This window comes from Sebastes fasciatus, chromosome 19, assembly GCF_043250625.1.
Source record: "Sebastes fasciatus isolate fSebFas1 chromosome 19, fSebFas1.pri, whole genome shotgun sequence".
Classification (NCBI taxonomy): Eukaryota; Metazoa; Chordata; class Actinopteri; order Perciformes; family Sebastidae; genus Sebastes; species Sebastes fasciatus.
In genome coordinates, this window is record NC_133813.1 from 23655593 (window position 1) to 23680411 (window position 24819).

General features: G+C 40.3%; 1 protein-coding gene across 5 annotated transcripts in view; it reads left to right on the forward strand.

The window, feature by feature from the left end:
* rgs3a (regulator of G protein signaling 3a) overlaps nucleotides 1–24819 on the forward strand; it is a 187640-nt gene that overhangs the window by 17303 nt on the left and 145518 nt on the right. For 3 of the 5 annotated variants that reach the window (XM_074617362.1, XM_074617364.1, XM_074617363.1), the window contains 6 exons: nucleotides 1509–1559; nucleotides 4196–4254; nucleotides 4341–4435; nucleotides 4809–4877; nucleotides 10192–10252; nucleotides 13984–14074. In XM_074617362.1, the coding sequence (XP_074473463.1) occupies nucleotides 1509–1559; nucleotides 4196–4254; nucleotides 4341–4435; nucleotides 4809–4877; nucleotides 10192–10252; nucleotides 13984–14074 (426 nt within the window). Of the gene's footprint in view, nucleotides 1–1508; nucleotides 1560–4195; nucleotides 4255–4340; nucleotides 4436–4808; nucleotides 4878–10191; nucleotides 10253–13983; nucleotides 14075–14902; nucleotides 15204–24819 lie in introns of those variants that run through there. The other 2 variants (XM_074617368.1, XM_074617367.1) reach the window with 2 other exon arrangements.

Sequence of the window (24819 nt, forward strand, 5' to 3'; positions counted from 1 at the left end):
ATGTTTGGTATTTTTAAGACCGCTTCATAACTACCTTCAGGTTCAGACGTACCAGGAAGATATTTCAAACAGTGTTCTCACTTTGTTCTTCTACGTCGGCCAGCAGCACAAAACCATGCCAAGTTCAGTGTGGGAACGACAAACATCCCTTTTACCCAAGCTCTGAAGTGCCAGCAGCGTTATCACACAACGAGGCTCCCACATTTTAGCTTCAGACTGTGCTCTTATGAGCAGGATTAATTTAGAATAGCACAAAGCCAATGTTAGCAGTGACCATGTCAACATGGCTAACAAGTCTCCTAGGGCCGTTAGAGAAGACTTACAGGAAAGGAGAGAAAGAGAGAAACCGGCAAACAAAGTGTGAGTGAGGGAGAGAGAAAGTGACAGGTGATAGACAGTGGACAAAGAAAGACACACACACACACACACACACACACACACACACACACACACACGCACACACACACACACACACACACACACACACGCACACAAACCTTAACCCAAAAAACAAGTTAAACCAAAAATATATTTTTAAATTTATGGTATCGGCCTCTTTGGTCCTCAGATGGGAGATGACACATCATTACACTGTGAACAGATTACTGCAACCACAACGTGCTGAACACACACACACTCACACACACACACACACTCACACACACACACACACACACACACACACACACACACACACACACACACACACAAACCTTAACCTAAAAAACAAGTTAAACCAAAACTATATAGTTACATTTATGGTATCGGCCTCTTTAGTTATCAGATGGGAGATGACATAATATTACACTGTGAACAGATTACTGCAACCACAACGTGCTGAACACACACACACACACACGCACACACACACAAAGGCTACTGGCTCCTAGAGGCTATATGACCTTTTTTGGTTTGTATGTGGGTTTCAAAGCCGTTCGCTCATGCTTCCTCTGCTGCCAGTTCTCTAATGTTGTCAAGCTCAACATCGTGTAAGGATCCATGGGGTATTTTATTGTTTTGATTTTTGAAAGTGAAATGAAATATAGTCATGATAACGCCAAAACTATGTCCTGTTATCAAATGTGATAAAGGAATCGTTTGACATTTTGGTAAATATGATTATTTGCTTTCTAGTTGAGAGTTGGATGGATTGATACACTCTCATATCTGTCAAATTATACAGCCAGGAGATGGTATGGTTAGCTTAGTTTAGCATAATGACCGGATGCAGTGGGAAACCGCTAGCCTGGCTGGTTTTACAGGCGCTATGTGCTGGATTATTTCTTGTCCAGGTGCAATGACTATCTGGACTAGTGTCGCCACTGTGACGTTGCCAGGCAACCAGCGGAGACTCCAGACAAATAGCCCAGCACATAAAAAATCAATCTTTGTGCTAAACTTACGATAATCCTCTCCAAAATGTCGAACCATGCTTTAATGTAAACCATTAGGTTCAACAATGATACCTGTCACCCCTGTCATAACCTTCCTCCTCTCGATGTCAATAGGTCAGCTGAAGCTGTCAGTGATCCAGGAGCAAGAAGTACTTGTTGTTAGTGGTAAGTCCTTTTAAACGCCGTCCATACAGAGAGACACTGCTGTGGAGAGACACTGCTCATTTAAATGAAAGTACTATTATACAGTGTGCCTGCTTGAGGCTGCTGAAATATTGAAAAATGTCTTTATCTGTATAGCACATATGATTTGCAACTTATGAAATAAAATACTGAATCAGACCACCTGTCAAATCACAACAGCCGACCATTAATGAGAAGGCGTAGGTAGGTGGGAAGATAGAGCTGGGCACATCAATTCAACAAATGTGGTTGTTTATTTTGGTTTCCCAGCAACCAAAGCCAGGCACGCTCCTACTTTTGTTTGTGATTCTCCATCTCCTCTCTCAGGTCTTTTGTGCGCCTGTCATTCCTCCGAGTGATTCAGATGCCGAACTAGATGTTTGTTTGTTTTTTGATTATGCAACTCAGTACAACATCACAAACTGTCCTCGAAAATCACTGTAGAGTTTGATCAACACATCTCTAACAACAAAAGCGTATAAACACTGGGAGGTATTTTTATTTCAGGGACAGTGGATGCTCTTTTGTCATATAAAAAAATAGTATATAAAACCAACAGCCAATAAACTATTTACGATTCATCCATGTTTTGTCACCATGAATACTGTTCTATCGTAGACTAGGAGTCACTTGAAGCTTTGTATGTGTGTTGCATGTAGTTTCTGAGATTTTACATTTGTCTTCAGGTGTTATCGAAGAAGTCTTCAGGTCATCAGTGATTTTATCCGTCTTAAGTTGACATTTTGGTCTTATCATGAAATATCTTGAGATCAAAACATTGGACTTCATATAGCCCTGTGTCTCTTTGTTCATGTGGTTTTTGAGCCCCATGTGGTAGCTTGCAAAGCTCTGTCATATTATGTATTCTCATTTTCCCGAAGTAAACACTAGTAGGATGGCATCTCGTTTGATGCTGTGCTTTGGCACAAGATAAAGTATCCACAATAAAGTAGCTTTGCTGGCAATGAGGAAGGCAGAGAAAAAGTGCATCAAACGTTGACTCACTCACACAACTTGAGCAGCTGTTTACTCTATAAAGTATGGTGATTTCCCTTCTGGGTTCTCAGACATTGGGCATACTTAATGGCTTTCGTACAAATCATTTTCACAGCTTGTTATTTCAGCAGTCACACATCCTCTTATTCTTCCTCCACATATCTCAATCTAGAAACAAAACTCTGGGTGAGTTCATGTGAATCAGGCAAGCTGTCGCATTCTGCCTTTCTGTTCCACCTTCCAGCCACATTCCTACGTCCTCAAACCCGTCCACTGCCGTTCTCTTCCTGTCCACCTGATGCCCTCTGACTTTTTCCTCCTCTCCCAGTCACCTCACTCCCACATCCAGCCACTCCTTCCTGCCCTGCAATAGAGAGGCGAAGTCCCTCCCATTCCGGTGTCCCCCATGGGACCTTATTTTGGAAAAAATATAAACGGTAGTCAACGGAGAGAAACAAATATTTTTTTGATCCCGTTTGAATTGTGGTATGAATCACACATATGAAGTTTGTCAATTCAAAAGCTAATTTTGCAAGTCAAGAAAGTCACAGTCGTAGTATCATTTAGTTTTGTGTAAAACCGCTCAGTTACATCGCTCATCTCGCACAATATATGTCACCAACACCAACTGCTTTGTTCCCACGCACAAAAAGTGAAAGAACAAGCAAGACCCGTTGCTCGTATGAGTACATCCCAGTACGAAACATACAGGCATCGTAGCTTCAGAGAGAAAGACGTCACTTACGAGACTTTTGTGTGTGTAGTCTTTCTAATTACGTAATTTTACAGTCTTATACTTGAACAGTTTTACCACAAACTGCGAGTTTCTTGACTTGCAAAATTATCTTTTAAATGAACAAAAATTGTGATTCATGGCGCAATTCTAACGGAACAAACAATTATTTGTCCATTGCCGTATACCGTACATATTTTTTCCACAATAAGGTCTCATGGTGGTCCATCGGAAAGGGAGGGACTCGCTTCTCTGTCTATAACCCCTGTTCCTCCAGTCTCAGTCACCTGACCTTCACTGCCCACCTGCTCACCTGTTCCCACTTTCCTCATCAGCCCTGTTTAAACCAGATTGTCAAAGTTGCAATGCTTTTCTGGCCTTGTGTTTTTGCTTTTGAACTTATGTTACCTCAACCTGAACTTGGACCTGAACTTTCCTACCTGCCTACCTGCCTACTTGTATCTGTACCTGCACCTGCCTGCCTACACCTGCCTTTAAGCCTATATATACCTGCATTGTGGCAATAAATCATTGAACTTTACTTTACTTTCACTCTGCCTGCATTTTCTGAATCGTGACACCAGCTATATTAAACATGGCAGCCCATTTTTTTCCCCCCAACCAAAGCAGCATGCCTAGTGCATATGACAAAATGCTTCTATACTTTACACTCTCTGGACTCATAACATATCTACACTGTATGAGTTCAGATATCAAGTATCTGGACCCACTCTTTACGGTGGAGCAGAGCATTTGTGGCTCCAGTTTTAGTTCGTTATTGGTGACAGTTTGACCCAGCACCTGAAAATGAGATGTGCATATACAGTACAGTATACATAATTAATGCAACTACAAAGTCATATTTATTCAGTTCTATTTATGTCCACAGTTTTGGAGGCTAGGGGCATGGCAGAGGAGTGCCAGGGGCCATGTGACTCTTATGTGAAGGTATGTACCACTGTACGGACTTATACAACTGTGACACAATGGTGGAGACCAGATTGTGTGCACTTTTGTTTTGTTGTCCTCTTCAGATTGGCATGTGCCCAGACAGTGATCCTAGTGACAGGCAGAAGACTCAGATGGTTCCTCACTGCAGGAACCCCATCTTCCTACAAACCTTTTACTTGTAAGCATTCAATCCATTTCTACAACTATTTAATTTACCAGAAATGTGGCACACCATTTCAATATTTGTTAAAAATGAATAATTAATTTAGGACTCAGTTGAGTCCTTAGTGAAAGGCAGTTTTGCTTTACTCAGATTTTATGTATCCTCCCCAATTCCACCCGGGATTATGTGCAGGAACGATAACTGGATGTGAGGAATATATAAATAAATCCATGTGTCATTACACATACACACAGTTTGTGATTCTCAGTTGTAGGCATTTCAAGTTTTGTTGATGCCAAAAACAAATGTTTTTGCAAAGATTTGCGCGTTGGTTAGTCACAAATATACTCTTTGGTAATGATTCTAATTCTCTGTCCTTTGTTGTCAGTGTTGTCAGCGAGGGGGACCTTCATAAGAGACTGCTCTTCACAATGTGGAACTCTGACTCCTCAACAAGGTACCTACTGGGAACGTTGATGATGTTGTCGGTTGAGGGTGATGATAATAGAGATAACGAAGATAAGTTTCTTATCCATTTAAACTCCTATTCAAAATGTTTGCTTTCAAGAAGCTGTAACGAGCTAAAGCTTCCCACCAGAGCAGTAAAACACCATTTTATAATTGATGCTGTTGCATGCTTCTGTGTGTCTGGCTCTGTGTGTGCGTTTCTTTGTATGGCTGTTTGTGAATCTGGCAGAGCGAATGTGTTACTCTCGCCTCCCTGCCTCACCAGACTTAAGCAGAAACAGGGTCATTGCCGGGGATGGAGGACATATGGTCGAATGAGTCACAAATTTCTTGTGCTGTCTTGTATTGAGAGGACAGATGATGAAAAGCATCGCTATGTGCTAAGAATACTGGAGATGTATGCTGTTTTCAGTTGAATAAACACAAGGTATCCTATACAGCATATAAGGGTGTATACAGATGCTCTGTATACAGGGACAGGCTTACGTGAGTTAAGATCATGGAATGATTATAAAGATAAAGACCTTTTGGTACAGTGTCTGGAACACAGATTAAGAGTGATTTACTCATCTTTGGTAAGCAATTAAGCCTCATTTACACCAAATGTCCCTTGGTATTAATTGGGAAAAGCCATTAGGAAAGCAATATTTTTGTGGTAGAGTACAGTTTATGCCTGTTTGTTTGAAAATCAGTTTGGTCCCTTTATTATGCTGATAATATTCAAAGTGTAGCTTGCCCAAGAACTTGATTTATTTAAAGCAGTGGGTACAGTGCCCCTCTTTTGGCAAAATGTATAAATTAACTACAAGATTAAAGAGGTAGACTCTTACATGCTCCCATTTCCCTTTTGCAGAATCTATCAGAGCCAATGTTTTGGTGTATATAGATGTATTAAGTAGGCTTTGTTCACATACTTTAGAGCTATTTCACACATACAGTAAGCATGGATTCTGCAGATGCTCTGTCAAGCAATTGCAGTATTGTAGTCTTCTATTATAAACCAGGGCAGCATCTGTTCAGCACTAGTAGTCTGTCACCTCAGCAGCGATCTGACCAACTCCATCGACAGCTTTGTTGTAGAGCTGCTCGAGGAAAAGACCTTGAAATCACAACCTCTTTGAGGAAATCTACTCTCATACACACCCAAGGAGAGCACAATCACAGCATTGAAAGAAACATTCACATTGTTGCACATAGGGCTGCACGATTACGGCCAAAATGATAATCATGATTATTAATATTGAGATTACGATTATTTATCACAATTATTGATAGATTTTAGGGACAAAATATTTATATTGCAATTTCACATTTAAATAAACAGAGCGCTGCTTTCACTTCCATGTTGTGCTACATTCCAACCATCAAAAACACAAAATGTTATCCTTTTACTTTGTTATTGTCATCTATAGTGGTCATTTGCTTAAAACACACAATTCAAATGATTAGTAAAGAAATAATTGTTTTTTTATTTAAGTATTTTTTTGATTTAAAAAATTCTTGGCATCAGTAGTTCTAATTATATAAGCTGCTTAGAGCAGGTGTGCGGAAATTAAAAGGTCATACTTCTCTCTCTAATATCTAATTTATATGCTTTCAAAACATCTCTTTCAAACAACTGCATTTATTCAAATTTCTCACCAAAAATGTATAAGATTACATTTCAACACATCATGATGGCGTTATGATTAACCATTGCCATATATTAATTTAGAGTTGAGCTTGAACGCACCATAATGTAACTCAATGTAACCTCTGTTAACGGAGCTGTTTAGCTGTCACTGCAATTACTCTGAGCAGCATCATGGGAATGAATTACATGAATTACAATATAATAAAAGTCTGATTAAGTCAGTTGTTCCAAATGTTTTAAGGTTGTTCCCTCACGGCTTATTTTAAACTTGCAGTTGTGACAAATTGCGAGCTGTATGTCTTCTTCACTCACTGAAGAACTTCCACACCGACGACATGTGTGTGTGACATTACTGACTGTGTCGCTGAGTGCCGACGTAAAACCATCGTGTAGCGGCAGCACATGTGTGTGTGACCGGCAAAAAATCAGATATATGAGACTGCTGAAAACCAGCTGGCCTTGATCGGCTGCTGATTGACGGTTCATCTCTAGCTGTTAGTTTAGGAAGCGCTTGGTTTATGCAACAGAGTTTTCTATGAGCTTTAAGTGTGGGAAGCCAAAATCGTGATCCCGATTAATATTCGATTAATTGTGCAGCTTTAGTTGCACATGAAAGGACTGGTTTGGACTCTGTGTTGAATAGAGAATTGTGTAAATCCCTGTCTCATTTATAAAGTCTGAACCTGTTACCTCTGAGAGCAAAGGGAGTGGCAGGAAAGAAAAGCAGGAAAAAAAATGTGTGCGTCTTTGAACTTCTAGGAAATCTTATCACAATTAAAATAACCCCACATGTCAGCTATGAGATGTAACTGGCAGGTATGTTACAATAAACTAATTTAATGTTTAGGTGGAGACCAGATGCTGCTTGGATTTCGCTCTATAGACAAAATTTGAATGTAATGCCATTGATGTTGCTGAAGTTATAAAACACATTGCTGTACACACATAGTACAAGTAAAAAAAGGAGAAACCCTACCGCCAACGTAGAAGCACCACAGCCAGCAATTGAACCCTGTGGTCTCTGCAGGGGTGATCTTTACCCCCGTGTGTTCCTCGGAAGCAATTTAAAATTTAGTGCGGTCGGAAATGTTATGAAAATGTGCTTATTCAACTCTCCCCTCTGCTGTGCTGCTGTGTAGAAGTTGTAGGCGGCAGTGCCTCTTCAGCAAATCCTCTTAAACGCCACAGAACATTGGCCAAGGTGGTGCTGCTGTAGTCGAACGTGGGTCATTCCTATAGCAATGTCAATCAAAACAGGCACATAAGTATTGCTTATGTTAGGAGTTTAGGGGTAAGGCTGATGATGGGAGCTGCACTAAATTTAGATGAACACGAGGTATCACAATGCAGTTTTCTGTTTTCTCCTGCTCAATCATCTCTTATTCTCATCTACAAAAGATTCCCATTATACCAAACAAGTCTTATGTGGACTTCTGCCAGCTTCACAGAATTGTTTATCCAACAAAAAACTATACACAATATTGTTTGTAACAAAGAGTGATTTGGATAAGCCATTATGCATATTTTATGTAGAAAAAACATAAAAGGGAGACTGAAAGGTGCTAGTGGAGAGGTTTTCAAAGGGTGAATCGAGCCTCCCTAGGGGGGGCTCCAGTTTCAGGGGGAGGCTCAGTGAATGGAAGTGAAAACACATTACATTAGTTATCAAAAGAAGATCACAGAAAAGCCTAAATGTGTGTGATTTGGTTAAAGAGATAAAGTAGTTTTGGGGAATTTCACTGTCTTCTCCACTTTCCCAGTCAGACTCTAAGAAATGCCTCAGGACATACCTTGTTTTATGTATTTAGTGTAGTCTAAAGTTATGTCAAACAGCATTACTAGGCTATCTTGGCTCAATTGTTTAGTGTCTGTAGGATCAAATAACATAATCATGATCCATCCGGGAATTGGAAAACAACTAAACAAGTAAACTATAAGGCTTTATCTGAGTGGAGGCCCACAGTCTCAGACCTTGAAAACCCCTGTGCTAGTACATGTAGTTGACAAATGGACCATACATGTAGGCAGGAAATACAGGATGCTTTTTTAGCTTTTAGTGAAATGTTTTAACAACTATTGGATAGATTGCCATTGAGTTTGGTACAGATATTCATGGTGCCCAGAGGATGAATCCTACTGACTTGTAACCTAGCACCACCATGAGGTTGTGGTTTTGAGTGAAATGTCTCAGTAACAATTGGATGGAAATCTGGTGCACATATTCATATCCCTCTCAGGACGAATTGTAATCACTATGGTGATCCCTTAAAGAGGACATATAATGCTTTTTCCCTTTTCTTTAGTGTATTATATAGTTTTTTGTGCATGTAAAAGGTCTGCAAAGTTACAAAGCCCAAAGTCCACACCAAAGGGAGTTACTCTCCCCCACAGAAACACTGCTCCTGAACTGCCTTTTCTTCCGTAACGCGGTGATGTCACCAAGTAACACAATGCATAATACCTGCCTAGCGGCTAGTTTGGCACGCCCTTAAACAAAGCTAGTTAGAGTGGATCTGAGCAGAGTCCAAAGAGTTTGGTTCGGTTGACCAATCACAACAGTGGGCCAGCTGACCAATCAGAGCAGACTGGGCTTTTCGTGGGGTGGGGGGGTAGTAGAAACCCCAAATACAAGTAAGGTACAAGTAGTAGTAGTAGTAATGTACATAATAGGTCCTCTTTAACTTCTAATCCAGCACCATTCTTAGGTCAAATTTTGATTTATCCAATATTTTGGTTTATGACTAAATACCTGCAAAACGACGGACATTCCCATCAGCCTCATCTGTACTTTGTGTTTAGGGCTAATGTTAGCTTGCTGTCATGCTGATATACAATGGTGAATGTGCTCAAGATTGTATGTGCTTAACATCAGCATGTTAACATTGCCATTGAAAGCATTAGCATGCTGATGTAAACAAAGCACCACTCCGTCTAAGTACAGCCTCACAGAGGCGCTAGCTGGAAGTCCTGGCAGAGCGGTCTGTTATAAACTCAACATTGTCTTCGTGGCATTCTGTCAATGCAGCTGAGCTTTCTCGGTCACTGGCTCATTCTACCGAGTGGAGCCAAGAAACATTTCAGGTGTTCATTTGTGCTGACAGCAAGTTTGCCCTGAAAACAGAATCAGCAGCTGTCCAGCTGGGAGGTTGTCGAGAACTGTTTTTCTCATCTATGCATAATTAAACATCCCCCACCCCCTCCGCTGCCACCACCACTCACAGACTACCATAACTCTGATAATATATTCATCCCATGAACAGGATGTTGACACATTCATGAACAATATTTCCCAGGTATCACATTTTTACTGCTTTAAACTTGTTATTATAGTTTTGTTTATCTTCATTATGTTTTACAAGGCCTCTAACAACACCAATTTCACCCAAGGGATCAAAGCTTCTTTCTAATAAAGTGGTAATGTGGGATTATTTGATTTTATGTTTGGCAAAATCTGACACTAAAAACACTATAAAAACATCACATTGATTTGTTTGTATTTATAATTAGATCTGTGGGATTTAACACTTTTGAAGGATAAAAAAAAACAACACATTTCAGATGTCAGACGTGAGTTAGGTGACACATCAGCTTTACTTAGGGGTATTAATTGATTTTTTCATCCCACTTATCTATTCTCGCTGTGTCTCTTTCTCTCTCTCTGTATCAACAGGATGAGTGCGCTGCTGGGTTGCATGAGCTTTGGCGTGCGCTCCCTTATGGTCCCGGACAAGGTGAGTTTAAACATGGAGATAACAGGTATAAAGACATTCTGTCAACAGTGTACTTAGCTCCCTTTTCAACTTTCACTCTTTCTGTCTGTGTTTGTGTGTGTTCATCCATTAGACCATGAATCTAAGAGTTTAGTTCAGTGCGAATGAATTTTGGTGACCTCGATAGGAAAACACATTGGGGTTACCGCGCAGCAATGTTGCCTCCAGTCACCGGAGTAAAACACAGTTTGAGTCACTCTCTCTACTGAAGTGTTCATTGGACACACACGTAGACACACATGCATTCCTTATTTAAGCCTCGATGAATCTCATGTCTTTCTATTTCTGAATTGAGTTTAGGTTTTTTTAAGAATTACAATGTAAGTGCAAAAAATGCAGGGTGATGTTGCACATTTAGGATTTTGTAATTGACATTACTGTAAATCTTTAATGAAATTCAAGTGGATCTTTTTATAAAAGCTGTGTATTATATGGCCAAAATATGAGTAACTAGTGCATCTTACTGGAGAATTTCATCTTGGGAGACTTGATATCACCGGTACTGCAATCAAGACCCACTTTGTTGTTTTTCTGTCACAAGACAACATAGCCCAAAGTCTATTTCTTTTGTCAGCCTGTGTTTGAGCTGTCAAAAACACAGCACATCCTGTTCTCATCACACATACTGTACGTTTCCAAACTGGTGCTCTGGCGTCTGTGCTTGGCTAGCTGGTGTGAGCACTGAATACTCTCACAGATGCTAAAACAAGAGTATGAGTCTACAGCTATATCGTCTTTAGTTTGGAGGTATTTAGTCATAAACCAACGAATTGGATTAATTGAAATTTGGGCCTGATGGTGGCACTAGATTAAAAGTTAAAGGGATAGTTTGGGTGTTTTAAAGTGGGGTTGTATGAGGTACTTATCCATAGTAGGTGTATTACTTACAGTAGATGACAGTCGGCGTGCCCCCAACTTGGAGAAACAGACAGGAGCACCAGAGCAAAGCAATACAGTGCTGTGGACGGCAGAAAAATGTATTTTAGCCACCTAAAAGAAAGGAAAAAAATTGCTATCCGTTTAAGTGTGCGCTATATTTAGAATATTTTCACCGCTTTATCTTTCCATCAGACAGCCCTTTCTTTCTCCTTTATGATTGAGAACTGAAAGGAAAGTGAAACTTATCTATGCTCTCTCCAAAGTCAGCAGGCTCAGATGACAAAAACAGTATAGATACGTCGGAAAATGTTCTAAATATAGCGTACACTTAAACTGATATAATTTTTTTTAGGTGAGACTTTCTTTTAGGTGGCTAAAATATGTTTTGCTGCCGTCCCCGTCCACAGCACTATATTGCTTTGCTCCGGTGTCGGTGCTCTGTCTGTTTCTTGATGCTAGGGGCGTGTTGACCGTCATCTACTGTAAGTAATACACCTACGATGGATAAGTACCTCATACAACCCCACTTGAAGACACTCAAACTATCCCTTTAAGGGATCATCAACGTGATTGCAATTAATGCTGAGGTGGACATGAATGTCTGTACAAAATTTCATGGAAATCCATCCAATAGTTGTCGAGATATTTCAGTCTGGAACAAAGTGGCGGAACGACTGACAGACCCACCGACAGGCACTGCCTTTCCCATACACGACACAAAAAGGGTGACATCACTTCATCCCACACATCATAATATAGAAGAACACAGCCCTTAGTCTTCCCCAGGTGATAGCAGATGAATGTGAGGTCCAAGAGTTCAGCGTCGCTCTTTGGCTTCTCCTCCACTGCTCCACAGCTTATCCCCATAACTGCTTTTCTTAGCTCTTTCCATTCACAATTTCATTATTAACTCTAATTTATCCAGCTGTTTTTCCTCTGCCTTTGCATATGTGCATATTTTGTGTACCACATATTCACATAAAAAAGAAAAGTCCACGTTTTAGTGGTTAGTGCAGTAACCACTGCAAATGTTTGCTATGCAATGCCTCAGCACTTGATCATTTATGTATGCTATTACATCATTTCGCATGTGTCTATTTAAAGAGGAGAAAGGAAACCTGTATGCTCATTGTGGTTACAGCACATATGAGAAAACCTCTCCAATTGTCTGTTTCTGTACTTGTCAGTTATTGCACTCATCAGCCCTTATTCTGCCCCAATGAACCCTACAATTATGGCTTTTTGTGATGTAGAAAATATGAGTGACATCATGGTTTACAACACGATATTCTGGGTTTCAAATCACCGCAGAAAAAACAAGCCAACTACAGTAAAAGTACAGCAAAAACCTCTGCTTCTTGTGTTAAAAATCACCAGTATTTGCCTTTAATTATGACTATTTGACCCAAGCTTAAAGCAATTATTGTTGTTTTTTTCTCAGGCTGGCTGAGAAGTAGACATGCAAGTCTTAATTTGGTGTTTAGAAATAAAATGAGGAAAACAAACACGAACACAGCTGCAAATTGTTCCCTCTTAGACTCACCACAGTAAGTGTTTTTTGTAGTTTCAATTAACGTCCACATCAGCGAGGAAAACAAACAACGGTCGGGAAGAAATTACACTTTAGTCAGGCTTATGGCTTCCTTCCTCTAACATTTATCCCAATGAATATTTAATTGGCTCAATATGCTAATGAGGGAGATTTAGCTTTGAGTCTTGGGGAGTTATTTCTCTCCACCCCTCCATCACATCCGTTATTCTTTTTCTGATGTTTTTTTTCTTTTTCATTTAAACCCATCCCTTTTCTGTTTGCCTCCACCGTGTTTTATTTCAGAAGCGTTTGGAGATTATGAGTGCTGGCTGTTATTTTTGTTACCTACTTTGCCTGCCTGTCACATCTTGTCATTTGTTTGCACCCTTTTGCCACTTTGTGCTTTTTACTTCTATCTCATCTCCTGCTTTCTCTTTTCATCTGTCTCATCTGTCTCCCTGACTAACAGCTCCACTCTTTCCCCCCTTTGTCACATGTTCCGGGTAATATTGAACGATGGCGTAAATCCATCCCTGACTTTCAGGACATATGCCCTCCCCTCCCCCATCTTCTATACAAGTCGCCCGCCTGTCCTCCCCCCTTGTCCCACAGCCCGCAGAAATCTGTCCACTCAGATAAGATGCTTTTAAAATGGAGATTATTGTCACTGTTCATGGCATCACATTATTTAGTACAAAAGAAGAGGCTGGCTGGCTGGCTGTGTGTGTGTGTGTGTGTGTGTGTGTGTGTGTGCTGTAATAACTGTGAGGCACAGAACAAAATAACGGCAGAGCTTACAACAGTGTTGTCATGTCCCTGTTTGCAAGACTGCGCCCACATCATCAGGATTACAAATCAGACCCCCTCTGCATGACTTTATGTAACACACGTACAGTAGTAGTTGCATACACATAACACATATGTCCACGCATACACACACACACACATCCACACGCACACACCATCTGGCTCACAGGGTAGAAGTGCCGAAGTGGGGGCATCAGCTGCTAGAATAAGCTGAAGCATTGTGAGTCGCGAGTGTGTGTGTGTTCGGTGTTTGCAGCCCTGAAGGAGCAGGCAAATTGAGTCACTGTGTGGTTGCATCTTTGTTTGTGTGGGTGTGTGTTTGTGTGTTTCCGTACAACATGTTTATGCTCACATAGAGAATTCATTTTAAATTTAGTTCTCATTAAGTTGAATCCCTGAGCTTGAAGTCAGGCATATATACGTGCATGCGCCTGACACACACTCACAAGTCACTCTTTGTGTGTGTGTGCTGTAGGAGGTTCAAGGATGGTACTACCTACTTGGGGAAGAGCTGGGGAGGAAGAAGCATCTGAAAGTGCCAACACAACACAACTACAACTCCACTGGTAAGTTGACTTAATCATTATCAATTAATCAGGTTTTAACTGAAACGTGTCGTAATGAATATGGAAATGTATCGAAAGTTGGCATTGAATGCTTTGTCAGATACTTAAGCATGTTTACTTATTCTTTTATCAGATATATTCTCACACTTTTAAAGGGTCAAAGTTGTAGGATGAAAACCATTATTTACTAAATGAACATCATGCTGTATTGAAGAAAGACTTGAAACTAGCGATTGAGACCATAAACTCATGTTTACAATGTTTACCGAGGTAATAAATCAAGAGAGAAGTAGGCTCATTTTCTCATAGACTTCTATACAATCAGACTTCTTTGTGCAACCAGAGGAGTCGCCCCCTGCTGGCTGGTAGAAAGAATGTAAGTTTAAGGCACTTCAGTGCTGGCTTCACTTTTCAGACCCGGAGGTTGCCGCCTGCACTGACACCACATATTTTTTCAAATGATAGCCGTATCGAAGACATGTGAAAACAGGATGAACATACATAAAAGTAACAACTTACATACGATAGCGTACAAAATAATTAAATTAAAATTGCTTAAACAGCGAGGGAGGGACAAACAAATCTAAAAATGGCAACTGTAAGAACACTTTGTCAACTTAAGTACATGCCATAAACATATTTTAACAATTGTGTGTGCCAGGCTTGCGGCTCTAAGTCTTTATCAGTCTCGGGAGGTGGGGCGACTGTGGAAGCAAGGGATTAAGAGAGGGAAAGAGAGAGGGATTGGGAGAGCGAATGAGGGAAAGACAGAGAGAGTAGGAGGGAGGGAGGGGTCTGGACGAAACCCTGACGCGTCACACTTGCCAGAGAGAGAAAGAGAGAGAGACGGAGCTCTCTCATACCGTTCGCTGCTGGAGTGGATCTCCCCACACACACAGACACACACACACACGCAACTCACATACACGCACACACACACACACCCTCACACACACACACACTCAGTCACATTTGTTTGGAAATCTATTTTTCTTCTCTCCACCTTCGAGTGCTCCTTCTCTTCATACTTATGTTGGCTCTCACTCGTAGTTTCACGTTTGTGATGGTGGTGTGTGTGTGTGTTGGAGTTATGCTACTCTGTGCCAGCCATAAGGGCAGCCTAGACTAGGTGAGTACTATGTTTGTGTTATCTTACTTGACTGTACTCACTGCACATGAAGATATTTTGGAAGTTGCATGTTGCTTTGCAAAGAAGCAGATTTGCAATGTGAAGTGTTTTCTTTTGAGGATGCTGTGTGACTCCTTTTCGTCTGTTGCACTCTCTTCCTCTGCTTCCTCACTGTTTCACCTTTATTTTTTCCTTGTATTACTTGTTTCTTCTCCCTTATCTTCTTTCATCTTTATACTTCTCGTCTTTGTGCTTCTATTATTGCTGATATTAATTCCCATCATTGTTACTCTCTGCATGTGCTGCTAATCTGTCAATTTCTGTCCCATTTTCTCTTGCCGAGCTAAATTGGTTTCAATGGAAGACCCCATAAGGAGCTTAACTTACCCATTGAGTAGATTACTTACAGTACGACCCCATCTTTTTGCACACACATATGCACAAACCTTTCACATACACTTTTTTTTCACCTTCCACAACCCCAACCCTCCCCATTCCCTGTACCACCGTCACCCTCTTTGCTTATTCACATAGTTCCACTCTGGGTTATGAGAGTGACGATGATATCATGAGACGTTAGCTAACACAATCCCAATTTACACCGCTTTGCTGATCTAGGCTAATCTGCTTCATGCAACTTTAAAATTAGTTTTATGCTTCTGTGCACGGAAATGGGGACAGGGGTATCAGATTGGACTCAGCCATCAGGAAACCATTACATGGTACGCATGAAGGGATCCTGACGTATACTCAAGGGTTACATAGGAAAGTAGTGCTCTTAGTTGTGGGCTGACAGGCTATTTAACTATAACAGAAGTGTGAAAATGCAATAAAGGAAGTTTAAGTTCCTTAATTTCATAGGATGTCATGGCCAAAAAGGGAAAAAAACAGCACGCTTAGTTGTTTTAATGGATGTAAAATGTTCTCATCTTTCCCAGTGGAAATACTGCCCCACTACTGTCTCATCTGATCCATGTGGAAATGAGTTTGTGTGTGTGTGTGTGTGTGTGTGTGTGTGTGTGTGTGTGTGTGTGTGTGTGTGTGTGTGTGTGTGTGTGTGTGTGTGTGTGTGTGTGTGTGTGTGTGTGTGTGTGTGTGTGTGTGTGTGTGTGTGTGTGTGTGTGTGTGCATACTCATTCATGCACTTGTGTGTTGCCAGCTGGCAGAATGTAGGCCATGGAGGCACTGCTGCACCATGACATGCACTAACATGGAAATGACCAAAATCCCATTCATTATAGTACCGCTCTTTGTAGTCCATCCTCTTTCTCTCTCTCTCTGTCTCCTTGTATGTCGGTCAGTTTATATTTTGTGTGTCCCTTTCACACTGATTATCCTTGTGTTTGTGAATATCCTTGAGCCTTTTCCCTGTCTTTTCCATTTCACGCTTCTCCCTCTTACCTGTGTTTTTATTTTTATTCCCTCCCCTCTCTCAGACATGTTTGCAGACATCACTGTTTCTTATTCACTCCGGCGTCTTCGTCACTTATCTGTTAGTCCTCGGTCCACCTCTTATGTAACCTAACGCTGAGTGCAAAAAGGCAGAAAGGCTTTTACTAAACAAACAATTTGATGTAGCACTAGCTCCCACCCTATAGAAGTCCATGCTTTGCAATATATAGTATATCATTAAGGGAGATTCTGCAACCACAGGAGTGAGTAGGAGCATACTGAGAGCTTGGCAGGCTCACCATGTTCTTGTAATGCTTTGGATTCAAAGCTAATTCATAATTTTTTGCTGCTTGTCATCATTCCTCTCCTCTAACTCCCTCTAACTACTCTCTAGCAATGGTGCCATAGCAGCAATCTTTAAAGAAGTAAAAACTGTGAATCTGTCATTTTTGATGTAGCATCCTTCGCTGTACTTTTTGAAGTGAATTGAAAGTTGAGTTTAAGTTTAAAGAATGTTAAAGTTTCAAGTTTTTCTCCCCAAAAAGTACCATAACCTGTGTATTTTTTGCTGCCAGTAAGTAAGTAAGACATTTGTTGACTGTCAGGGGATTGAATATCTTGCTTCGGAGAAACAGACTTTTTTATAGTTTTCATGTTGAACTTGTGCTCTCATTCGGTGCTCAGGAGGAGCTGCCCTGTAGTTGGTTGTGTGTTTGTTGGTCGGTTTGTTTGTGTACTCTGTTTTTGAGCAGCGCTTTGGGGAATTGTGGTATGCACTGATTAGGCAGAAACTCAGTGCTCTCGGTGAAGGCGGTGCAGCCTGCACTCTTTCACCAGGCAACACAGTAGAAGTTGCACACGGGTGAGATGGCTGGATCTAATGAAGTGAACTCAAAAATGATCACCAACAACATGTTATGTGAAGATTTTATTTGTTCTTGATACATGCAGAAAGATAATTACATTATATAAACTTGTTTATTAGGTTCATCATTAAAACATTACCCATATGTTAAGTTTAATCGATTAAATTGTAAAGAATAAGGTTTAGGGTTTGGTTGTTAAACATGCTGTGGTAAGGAAATGAGACCGTTTTGGCCCCAAATTTGTTCAGCAAACAGCTACAGTGTCCATCTATAGTCAGTCTTTATGTAATTCTTTTGTGATGGGAACATTAACATACAAAGAGTACTAATATTTGCATGGTAAGACAGGATTTTCATGTAATTTTGAAAAAACAGGCTCAAAGCGGCATTAGGCAGAATGTGTTTGGCAGCATTGGGCAAAAAATTCCATTATAACCTTTCAGCATTTTGTAATTCAAGTGTTCTGAGAGAAAACTAGACTTCTGCACCTCCTCTTGGTTCTGTTTTCAGGCTTTAAAAAATCTAGCCCGTGACGGGAGACTTTGACGAATCACAGGTCATTTCAGAGAGAGAGCGTTCCTATTGGCTGTGCTCCGGTCATGTGACCAGAACTTGGTGTTCCTTCACCAGATTTCACAATGGCGGCGGGGTCACAAAGTTTCTCATTGTACAGCTAAACCGTGCACTACATGATGATTCTGAAAACATTTGAGGAGAGAAATAGGCATTAATGTGACATAATATTGATTCATATTTGATCAGCGCTGCCTTGTTTGACCGTTTGGTGGGAGTTTGCAAGTAATTGACAGACGGCTCTCAAAGACGGCAGCTGGACAACGGACCTCAGATCAGCTCTTACTGCTTGTTTTCCTCCGGTCTGTGAAATCTTGCAGATGCCGTTAGGAGCACCGAAGGACACAGAGGCACATGATTTTTTTCAGGTTTCCTGTTTCATGTACTACTGTCACGATATAGCAACCGTTTTATAAAAAAAAGTTTTTTTAATCACATTTGCTCCAATCTTGCCTACTTCAGCTTTAATTTGTCTGACCAGAAGAATGTCAATGATTGTCAACAGCGAAATTGCTTTAATCCTATAATGCCATATCCACCTTAAACAAAAGTAACTAACTTTACAAGCAAAACATCATCTGTTGAAACAAGCGTTTTACTGATCTGCTAGATTAATCCACGTTAATGTGCACACCCGCTCACGAGAGGTGCACTATTTAGATCAGTGTGTCTGACTAAGCCCTCACGCAGAGACCTGTGCCAGTTCAGAGCCAGGGCAGCGCCAGGCCAAAAACCCCTGGGGGCAGAATGATGTTAGACTGGGAAGCTATAGCAGCACATCTGCACATGATGTAGCATCATCCTGACCTAATGTTTGCTTGGGACTTTCAGTATTTAGAAAGACAACAACAACCCGGACTGAAATGCATCTACAGACCCATTGAATATATATATTTTTTCATAATGAACATTACATTTAAAAATAATACAAAATACAATATATTTTATGAAAATAAATTTTTAAAAGAAACTATACAGAATGCATGCAAATAAATCACAAATATGCAGAGCACAAAGAAAGAAGTGAACTCTCTAAATATGAGATTGTTACAAGTCATGCCAGACAGACTTTCCTCTTGCATGTTTCAGACTCTGCTCCCATAACAAAACCTATCCGCTGAGCGCTGACAGCTAATTACAATGTAGGTCTACAATAAAAGGGCTGCCATCCTAACTTTGCTTAACATGAGTTGAGAGGCTGTGCATGAGTGGCAGCCCGACAACATTTCTGAGATAAGGAGTGACAGGGCAATTAGTGTTGATTGTCAGACCACATTTTTGTATTATGCAGCGGTAGAAGTCTTAAGCTACAGTCATACTGTACACAGCTCTTTAAATGCTCTTCTACCAGTAGTAATACTAACAATACAGGATGCATGGATGTCCGATGTATTTTGGAGTGTGCTCTATGCTGTAGTTGTGCAGAATGAACATTTATAGCTGGTACACTCATGTGATCCACATCAGGGTTATAATAGTTTTGAATTTTCAATTAGTTTTTATTTTATTTTATTTTTTGACTTTTAGATTTAGTTTAGTTTTAGTAAGTTTTCAGTATGTGTTTGATAGTTTTAGTTTAAGTTTTTCAGAAAGGTTTAGTTTTAGTTTTTATATATTGAGTTTTACAGTAGTTTGTTTTTATTAGGTCCAGGTATAATGTCTCAGAAGTATGTAGCTATATACTTACAAAATACATGGAACTGTGTAGGAATTGTCATAATGTTTAATGTTTAATCTTCGCTATACTTTAGTGAAGCAATTGCGGGATAGTGCCATCTCCTGGAATGTCAAATTCGTTCTGTTTCTGTGGTTCAACGTCACATGTGTTGACGAAAATTCATTGTCTCCTTTTTTTTGGTCGTGATATAGCCAAAAAAAATATAACTGAATTGAATTCATGTTAATTTTTATTTCATTTCTATTCATTTTGACCCAGTCAAAATAATTTCAGTTTAGTTTTTCTAAGGATGGAATTTATTATTTTGTTTCAGTTTATTAAAAATATTTTTCCCTGCTTATTTTCATTTTAGTTTCAGTTTTAGTTTACTATAATAACCCTGGTCCACATAGACTATTACAATAGTGATAAAGAGGAAAATAAAACACAAAAAAACACAAAAATATTTTTTGTGTTACTTTTTTTTTTTTTTTTTTTCAAATGCTTGAAGCAGCAGACGAAATTTAGTGGTGTACTTAATTAATTACATATTAGTGGAGATTTTACAATTCATTTCTCTAATAGTCGAGGTTTAGGTTGACGGTACATTGTTTGGAGATTAGATATATTGCCCATCTGTGCATGTTTGTGCACATGCCTACAGTATGTACTATATATATTTTTTTTCTCTGTCTTTGCATTTGTTACTGATGAAAGAAAAAAACTCAGCTTTTTTTTTTTTGGCTTGTGCAGTGTGTCGGTGGAGACAACTGACCCACAGTGACATGTACGTGTGTGTGTCTTTGACCATGGCTAATGCATTTCCCTCCAACAAGCTTACGATGTGGGTCAGATGGTCTGTATATGCGTGAAAGCAAAAATAGCAGAGCGCCCATTGGGCTCGTGCTTAAAAAGTGTGTCATCTGCATCGTTCATGTACGCACACTTGTTTCACTTTTCATAATAGATGCATATAGTCCAGACGTACAGTACACACACACACACACACACACACACACACACACACACACACAATCATTAACCCTGCCAGGCTTTTCCAGATGGCGAGCCTTTAAATCAGCAGATTAAAATAAACACTGTGCTTAACTTACGTATATGGAAGAGGTTGGACATGGATGTGGAGATGTGGGGGATGTTTTTATATAGATAGGTTGCTCTGGTAAATACTGGCTATGAATGTGTGTGAGTGTGTGATCATATGAGACAATGTGTTGGTGAGTATATGTCTGACATGCCATGCATCTGATGCTCTGGGGGTAACACTGACCCCAGGCTTACATCCACTTAATCTGAAGTGAAGCCTTTGACCCAATAGCTTTTACACTCTCAGCTCTGTTGCACTGTGATTCACTTTTTCCTCCTTCGACATTGTCAGCTATGCAAATGTGACACCTTCTGTTCCTGTCAGAGAAATACAAACAATATGATGAAATAATATTTTCAGCATTTGAAAAGATAGTGCATTTTGATGGATGGCAATCATGGCCATGAATTTCAATTAATTTAAACTGTCATAAACAACTTAAATTACTGCTCTGTAAATAGAAAATAAAGCCTGTCTGGCTGCTTATTGTGTTAGCATTCAATTGTAACATATCTATTTCTCTGACATGTACAATATACTCAGCTTGAACAAACTTACTTCTTGTTAAAATAACTTCATCTCTAAAAAAAAGAAAAAGAAAAAACACAGTGGACTGTGTATTTCGATCTTGCGTACACTAATTAATAGGATAATATACTAATCCTGTATCATGCCAAAATGTGTAACAGACTCGCCTGTCCACCAGAGAATAGCATGTCAGTGTCACGATTTGCCTCGCCGAGGCGTGAATATTACACGCATGTATTTAGTTGTATTACCAGCAGGGGGCAACAAAACCATTTAGTAAGCTTTAGGAAAAACATCACGGTTGGGCTTAGAAGAAGTACACAAACGAAGTACAATACGTATGTAAACAATGTAACACAAGTACGGAAAACACATCGCAAACGTCACTAACGTAACTTACAAAACAATACACCAGTTTCGAACACCGGCCTCCTGGTTGAAAGTCCTGTGTTTGTTGGACCCATCCACCTCCCCAATAATAAAGCTAATGATGGCTGAATTTCATTTAGCTGCTTCAGTTTCAGGGTTCCTGGTGTTGTGCGTGCTGGCTCACTGTCACACTGTCATGGCTTACTGGGACACTTGAATGGAACTGAGCCATCGTTAATGTTGACGCCTAACACCTGTGCTTTTCCTACTGTGACCAGTCAAAATGTCAGCTTTGCTGCGGCTTATGATGAGTTTACAGTAATCTTTTCAACCTCATGCAGTAAGAGGTCAGACTCATCCTGTCAGGCTTTTTGAAAAGTATCATCAGTCTCACGTGAGCTGCATATTCCAAGAGAATATATGTAACAACGTAGAATTCGACAGTGGTGTGAAATCTCAAAGGCCTTGAGCACACACAGCTGTGTTTTCAGTTATTGTGGCTGATTAGACCTAATCATCACGCCCAGCTGACCACCATAGTTGAAACCAAAGGAGCCCCTCTTTAGTTGACAGAAACGGATGTATCAATGTGTTGCTGTGAATGCTCAATATACGCAGGAAATGTTTCAGTGATCATATGATCTGAACAAGAAGGTGGTGGCAGACTGCAGGGACATATTTACCACTAGAAGGGTGAGGGGTGGATGGAAGGGGGGCAAGCACTAGCCAGTCTCAGACAACCGAGAGAATAATGCCACCTCTACAATCCAAACTCTGTGCATGAATCTCTGCAGACTGCAAACCTCCAAATAGCATAGTCTTCAATCTCGAGTGGGCGGACACTTCCAGCGCGTTAGGGTCAGAGGCAATGAACCTAGACGGCTCAAAGTCGTCATGGACACAAAGTAAATTAGAGTCAATTTCCTGATGGGCAGACAAGTTGAGCCTGCAGAAGGTAGGCGGAACTAAGTGGGCACGACTGGCGGGTGTGTGACTGCCAATAAGGGGCGCGCTCATGTGGAAAACGAGCATGTTCCCATTCTGCCCATTTCAACCGTCTCTGTTCTGCAGATATATTTCTCATCATGTGTCACATGCTGACAGCTCTGTGTAGGTTGACACCTCATGCTCACGCCAAGAACGTTAGTAATGTGAAATATGTTCTATCTTATTTCGTCATACTTGAGGGCATTTTACCAAAGTCAAGTTGTCAATATGATGTCAAGTTAAGAAGCAATAAATAGGTAATATACTATAAGTATTAATAAAGTTGCATTGTACTCCAGCATTTACAGTAAATTGGTTATCAGTTTGAATAGCCACATCCCCTTTTGTTGCATCTTAACCATGCCACATGCCAAATCATTAATGAGGTCAGGCCTGATAATTTCTTTTGCTCATTGACTTGTTTTTTTCTTGCACAAAGGAGGCTTGTGCACAGAGGATAATAGACCAGCAGCAACTGTTTTTACCATAGACTGTATATAGAAATAGACGACGCATCTCCACTTCCTCCCACAGTACAGAAGTGAAGACAAAACATCCTGGATACGGGAGCTGTCAACTTGAGATTTTGATGTAATTTGGAGCCAGAGTCTGCGCAGTAGCGATCTGGAGGGCTGGAGCCAAGGTATCGAGGTCCCGCCCACACACAGGCCCAACCCAATCAAGAGCTGAGCATGGCCACCGCTTGTTAGCGTGAGGCACCTAGCTGCTACGTTAGCACCACGGTAGCAGTTTGGCTAGAAAGACACCACAACTAACCATAATAGAACTATTTATGATCAAATTGACACATGTTCTATTCTACACAGACTTGTGACAGTTATGGAAAGTTAAAGTGACATCGCCTCTCTCGTACAATTCCTGAGCATCCGGCTCTGCGAGTACTTCACTCAGAGCAGCTGTCAATCACAGCTGTCAATCATGATGTCTCACCCCCTTTTTATAGCATCAAATAACTAATTAGAACCAAACTTATAAGAAAAACACTTGAACATACAGTACATCAGTGTGAGAAGAACTACCTCAAATGACAGAAACTATCTTTTGGAAAAATTCTATTTGACGTGTGCTTTAACTTTTTAGTTTGGCCCATATCCCATCGGCTAACATGGAACATGGTTTATGACCTGTACTGCAGCCATTCACATGTTTTGGCTTCACTTTTGGCGAGCTGTCATGTCGTCTATCTTTATATATTCTCTAAGTTTTTTACGCTCACAAATGTTAGTGCCACCCTAAATATTTAATAGCTCTCAGTGTGTAAAACACTTCAAGGAAAATGCATTAAGGCATAATTGCTTGATAATAATATTGACGATCTTGTTGGTGATTTCTTACGGTTAGCGTGGAGCGACAAACTCAAAGCTGCACCAGAGGAAATGCATAGTATTGCAACTATTTCTGCTATTATAATCAAATGATGAGCTTGATGAATTGGTTGTGGTTGATGTTGATGATTTGATGAATTTGGAGTCACTACTCAGGCTGGATATGAAATTCTACCCCAGTCTCTGACTATTAATATGCTTGTTCTCTTCAAATCCCTTTTACAAATCTCTATCAGGGACAATCATGCACCACTTTGAGTCAACAGACAGCAGACATAATCCTTTCTGGCTGCTCTGCCTTGCTCATGACAAACAGGAAATGAAATGCATCAATCACTACTGTCCGGCTATCCAGAATGGACAAAAGTCACCGCATTGTGGCATCATTCAATACATGAGTCAGTCTCTCAGTGGTTGCTAAGGTCAGACAGAGCCACTGCACAAACATATCTCATACTTCTGTATTCAGACTTGGGCTGGTGGTATGCAGATAACTCATCTGTAAATAAAATGCATTCCTCTCAGGGATCAAACTGTATGTGGTAAAAATGCACAGTACATTACCTGTGCATCCGCTGCTAGATGTTTGTATTGCAATATGCATGGATGTCCTATTTTGTGCTCTCCTTATCATGACATAAATTGATGCTTATTGTATTCAGTTTTTGTTGAGTCTTGTCTATGGTATTTGAGGCTATAGTTTGTGGTGGTGTTGCCATTAGATTGTGATATGTTCCTGTTATTTTTTTCTCTGCCAATGATAATGCTGATGGATTTTAGTGTGTTAGCATGC